Consider the following 4,663-nt stretch of genomic DNA (forward strand, 5'->3'; position numbering starts at 1 on the left):
TTAAAACTTGGAACGCATCTGTACCGAATAATAATAACAACAACAACAATAATAATAATAATAACAATAATAATAATGATGATGATAATAATAATAACAATAATGATAATAATTAATAATAATAATAATAAATAATAATAATAAATAATAATAATAAGAAGAAAAAGAAGAACTCCCTCTTACTGTTTTTACTGAAGGTTATAATCTTAGTGACCGTGCCATACTTGGAGAAAATCTGAAAATATATAAAAATTTGAAAATAATAAAATAATAAACAATAATAAACAATAATAATAATGAATAATAATAACAATTAATAATAATATTATTATTATTATTAATTTTAATAATAATTGTAATCCATAATCTGACGGTGATTATGATCGATCAATGATGATTTATTGAAACGCAAAATTAATTGATGAAAAGAATTTAAGAGAGAAAAAAAAATGAGAAAAAAAAATGAGAGAGAAAGAGAGAGAAAAAGAGAGAGAGGGAGAGAGAGAGTAAGAGAGAGAAAGCGAAAAAAGTTGTTTAATGACTATTTTTTTTGAAATTCGATACCATTTAAACTGTTAATAAATATCATACCCACATACAAAGCACATGTGGCTATAATATAAACATATCCCAAAGACGTATACACACACACACATACACTCACATACACACGCACATACACATACACGCACATACATACACACACACACAGACATACCTGTTTCAAATTGTCCAACGAAACTTGGTAGAACATGTTTTCAATGACAACACGGAGAACAGATTTTAATGAATCGTTATTACCATCAACAATCAAGTTGTTGTTGTTGTTGATGTTGTTGTTTGTAATTGTTGCTATCTGATTGTTGTTGTTGTTGTTGCTGAGTTGATGATGTTGTTGCTGGTATGTTTGTTGATGTAATAAACTATTGTGATTGTTGTTGTTGTTGTTAGCGATAACTCCATTTGAGACGATATTGTTGTTGTTAATGTTGTTGTTGCTAATCAAATGCATGTTTTGTTGCACTGATGTTGCTAGTGTTGTTGGCTGATAGATTGCTGTTGTCGTCGGGGCAGTCTACGTTACAGAATGAATGAATGAATAAATAAATGAACGAATGAACGAATGAACGAACGAACGAACATCGAACGAATGAATGAATAAATGAATGAATGAATGAATGAACAACAACAACAACTACTACTACATCAACATTCATAAACAACAAAAATCATTGCACACCATCTCTAACCCGATAAACCTGATAAAACATATCACTTTTATGATGATGTTGTTGTTGTTGATGATGTTGTTGTTGTTGTTGCTGCTGCTGCTGCTGATGTTGTTGTTGTTGTTCTGGAGAACTCAGTTGCAAATACAAAAATCTGTCTCTAACTTGCCCGGGTCTTTCTGCATAGAAATTAACTAGAGCTTGCTGTTGCACGTTCGCTACTTCCGTCATAATGTTGTAGTAGTTGTTGCTGCAGTTGTTGTTGTTGTTGTTGTTGTTGTTGTTGTTGACACTGTTATAACCAGTAGCAGTAATATTTGCAGCGCTGAGTAACGTAGTAGAAGAAGTGGTAGTAGCAGCAGTAGCAGTAGCAGAAGTTGCCGCTGTTGTTGCGTAACAATGATTGAACCTGACCTGACGAAAATGTTGTTTTAAATGATTTAACAAAAATTTAGGTAATAATACAAAAAAATATAAATTAACGACGATTATGATGGCGATGATGATAATATTGATGATGGTAAAGATGACGACGACGACGACGACGATGATGATTAGCATGTTTGCTAGTCATTCAATGGATTGACGCACGATAAACAACCGTTTGTGTGCACAATTTGTGCATGTGTGTATATGTGTATGTATGAATGTATGTATGTGTGTGTATGTGTGTGTGTGTGTGTGTGTGTGTGTGTGTGTGTGTGTGTGTACGTGAGGATACTTTTCAAGGAAGCGCAAATGTTATTGAGTGTAATTGTTGATTGAATGGCAGCTTTTGTAATTAACCGCTGTCAAAGTCAAAGTCCATTACCATCGTCATCTTCATAATCCTTATCATCATCGTCATCTTCATAATCATTATCATCATCATCATCACAATCATCATCAAAATCATCATCAGCGCCGCCTGTATTTATGTAGCGCTTTGTTAATTGGTGGGCGCAGGAGAGAGAACGGCGTGCTACTTCCTAATGTCGATTATCCAGATGAACGCACCCCTCACACTAGATAGGGACTATTTAGTATCTTTGATGAATGACGTCACAGTATGGCGCGGTTAGGATGACGATGACGACGATGATGACTGGATGACTATGACAATGATGATTTTACTGATATACATGGCATTAACCTGATGACAATGAGAGTACAATAAATTGGAGAACAGTGAAAGAAATTTCTTATACATGACACACACACACACACACACACACGTGTGTGTGTGTTTGTATGTGTGCGTGCAGGCATGTATGTGTTGTGTGTGTGTGTGTGTGTGTGTTTAGATGCGTGCGTGCGAGTTTGTATGAAGGCAAGTCACACGGCGACCATAAGTCAAGCAACTAGTTTGTTGCCTCTCAAAACATAAGTTTATTGTTTTTGTCTCATAATATACGCACATACACACACACTCACATACATATACACACACTCACATACACACATACATATACAAACACACATACACACAGATAAAATACAAACATAGTGGTAGCTTGTAGTAGCAGTAGTAGTACTAGCAGTAGTAATTGTGGTGGTAGCAGCAGCAGTAGTAGTTGTGGTAGTAGCAGCAGCAGTAGTAGTTGTGGTAGTAGCAGCAGCAGTAGTAGTTGTGGTAGTAGCAGCAGCAGTAGTAGTTTTGGTAGTAGCAGCAGCTGTAGTATTTTTCATTAACTTTATTACTTTATGCAGTTAAATAAAATCTGTCCATTCACAGATAAGTGTGTTGTTTGCTTAAAAATGTAATTGGAAAAGGCATTCAAATATAGACATGCACACATAAATATATACACACATACATACAAACAAACATCCATACATACATGCATACACACACACACACACACACACACACATATTTATATACGTAAGATGCAAAAAAGAATGTAAAGTATTTATGTAATCGATACTCATTCTGTTTGTTGCACATTGTATATATGTGTTTATGTGTGTTTGTTTGCTTGTATGTATGTATGCATGTATGTATGTATGTATGTATGTATGTATGTATGTATGTATGTATGTATGTATGTATGTATGCATGTATGAACCCATAATTGATTAGAACTATAGGGAAGTAATAATCATATCCGGGTTCAGCTTTAATCTATATTAAACGCTTCGCACAGACAGGTATTTTAACGCTCCATCCAAAATACAGAAAGAATTATATTTTTGAAGTAAAATAGAAAAGGATTGCTTTACATACAAAAGGATTGTATGTATGTATGTATGTATGTATGTATGTATGTATGTATGTATGTATGTATGTATCAAAATCAAATCAAATCAAATCACTTTTATTCAATCAAACAAAACAAAAGCATGAATGATTCGGAGACCAAAAAAAGAAAATTAATTCTTGTGGGCTCGGCCACCGTGCAGCTCAAAATTGCTTCTCAATGATAAAATAAAATTGTCAATAGGAGAAAATGTATCAATGTTAATGAAATATGTACACACTTATATACATATATATACATATACATTATTATCCTTGAAAAACAGAACTTTTCGTAATTAAAAAATTTTTCAGTTTATTTTTAAAAAGATGCAAAGTGTTACAATCTTTAATTTCTTGTGGAATCGTCTCCCATATTCCTGGGCCGGTGTGTTTCAAACTCATGCAGAGTACTTTAATTCTGGCTGGTGGGGCATAGAAAAGTGGCGTGTGGCGTGTAGTTCTTGCTTGAATGGAAGTTCCAAAAGTGAAAAAGTTTCTAAAAAATGCCGGCAATTGCTGACGTAGAAATCTAAAAATGAATGTTGCAACGTGGTAGATGAACAGGTTTTTGATGTTGAGTATTTTCATCTCGAGATAATATTCACTTGTGTGACAATGAGGATGAAGATTTTTAAATATTCTGATGAATCGGTTTTGGCATTTTGTTAACTGTTTTAGATGAATGTCAGGACTGTTTCCCCAAATTACGTTGCAGTAGATGAGGTGAGGAAAGATTAACGAATAATACAGGTCAATTAGAGTAGGTTTATTTAATTTATTTTTAATTTTGCTTATAACTCCTAGGGTTTTGCATATTCTTTTAGACATAGTATCTATGTGAATATCCCAAGAAAGATTGTCCTTGATTGTTACTCCAAGGAATTTTGTGCTGGTTGAGCGAGGAATAGAAATATTGTTCATTTTTATGTCTAGGTTAGGTATAATATTTGTTAAAATTTTCGGACCAAAAATAATGTAATTACATTTAGAATAATTTACTATTAATTTATTTTTGATAAACCAGGTTGATATATTTTGAAGACTTTTATTGATGTATTCTACTTCTTTCAATGGGTCTTTAGTTGGGAAGAAGATGTTAGTGTCATCTGCATACAGAAGGTGATTTGCATCAGTTGCATGTTGAAAATCGTTCATGAAGATTATGAATAGAAGAGGACCTAAAATTGATCCTTGTGGCACGCCTGATCTTACG

The 4,663-nt window shown here is 33.4% G+C and overlaps 1 protein-coding gene across 1 annotated transcript in view; it reads right to left on the reverse strand.

Moving 5' to 3' along the window:
• Positions 1-1,854, reverse strand: part of HELRODRAFT_183013 (hypothetical protein) — a gene marked incomplete at both ends in the record, with an annotated part of 14,587 nt that extends 12,733 nt beyond the window's left edge. Inside the window, 4 exons of the mRNA XM_009033731.1 lie at positions 184-235; positions 719-856; positions 1,395-1,643; positions 1,831-1,854. Of these exons, the coding sequence (XP_009031979.1) occupies positions 184-235; positions 719-856; positions 1,395-1,643; positions 1,831-1,854 (463 nt within the window). The remainder of the gene's footprint in view (positions 1-183; positions 236-718; positions 857-1,394; positions 1,644-1,830) is intronic.
• Between the last annotated feature and the right edge of the window lie 2,809 nt (positions 1,855-4,663).

The sequence above is a fragment of the Helobdella robusta genome (genome assembly GCF_000326865.2).
Source record: "Helobdella robusta unplaced genomic scaffold HELROscaffold_97, whole genome shotgun sequence".
NCBI classification, from domain to species: Eukaryota; Metazoa; Annelida; class Clitellata; order Rhynchobdellida; family Glossiphoniidae; genus Helobdella; species Helobdella robusta.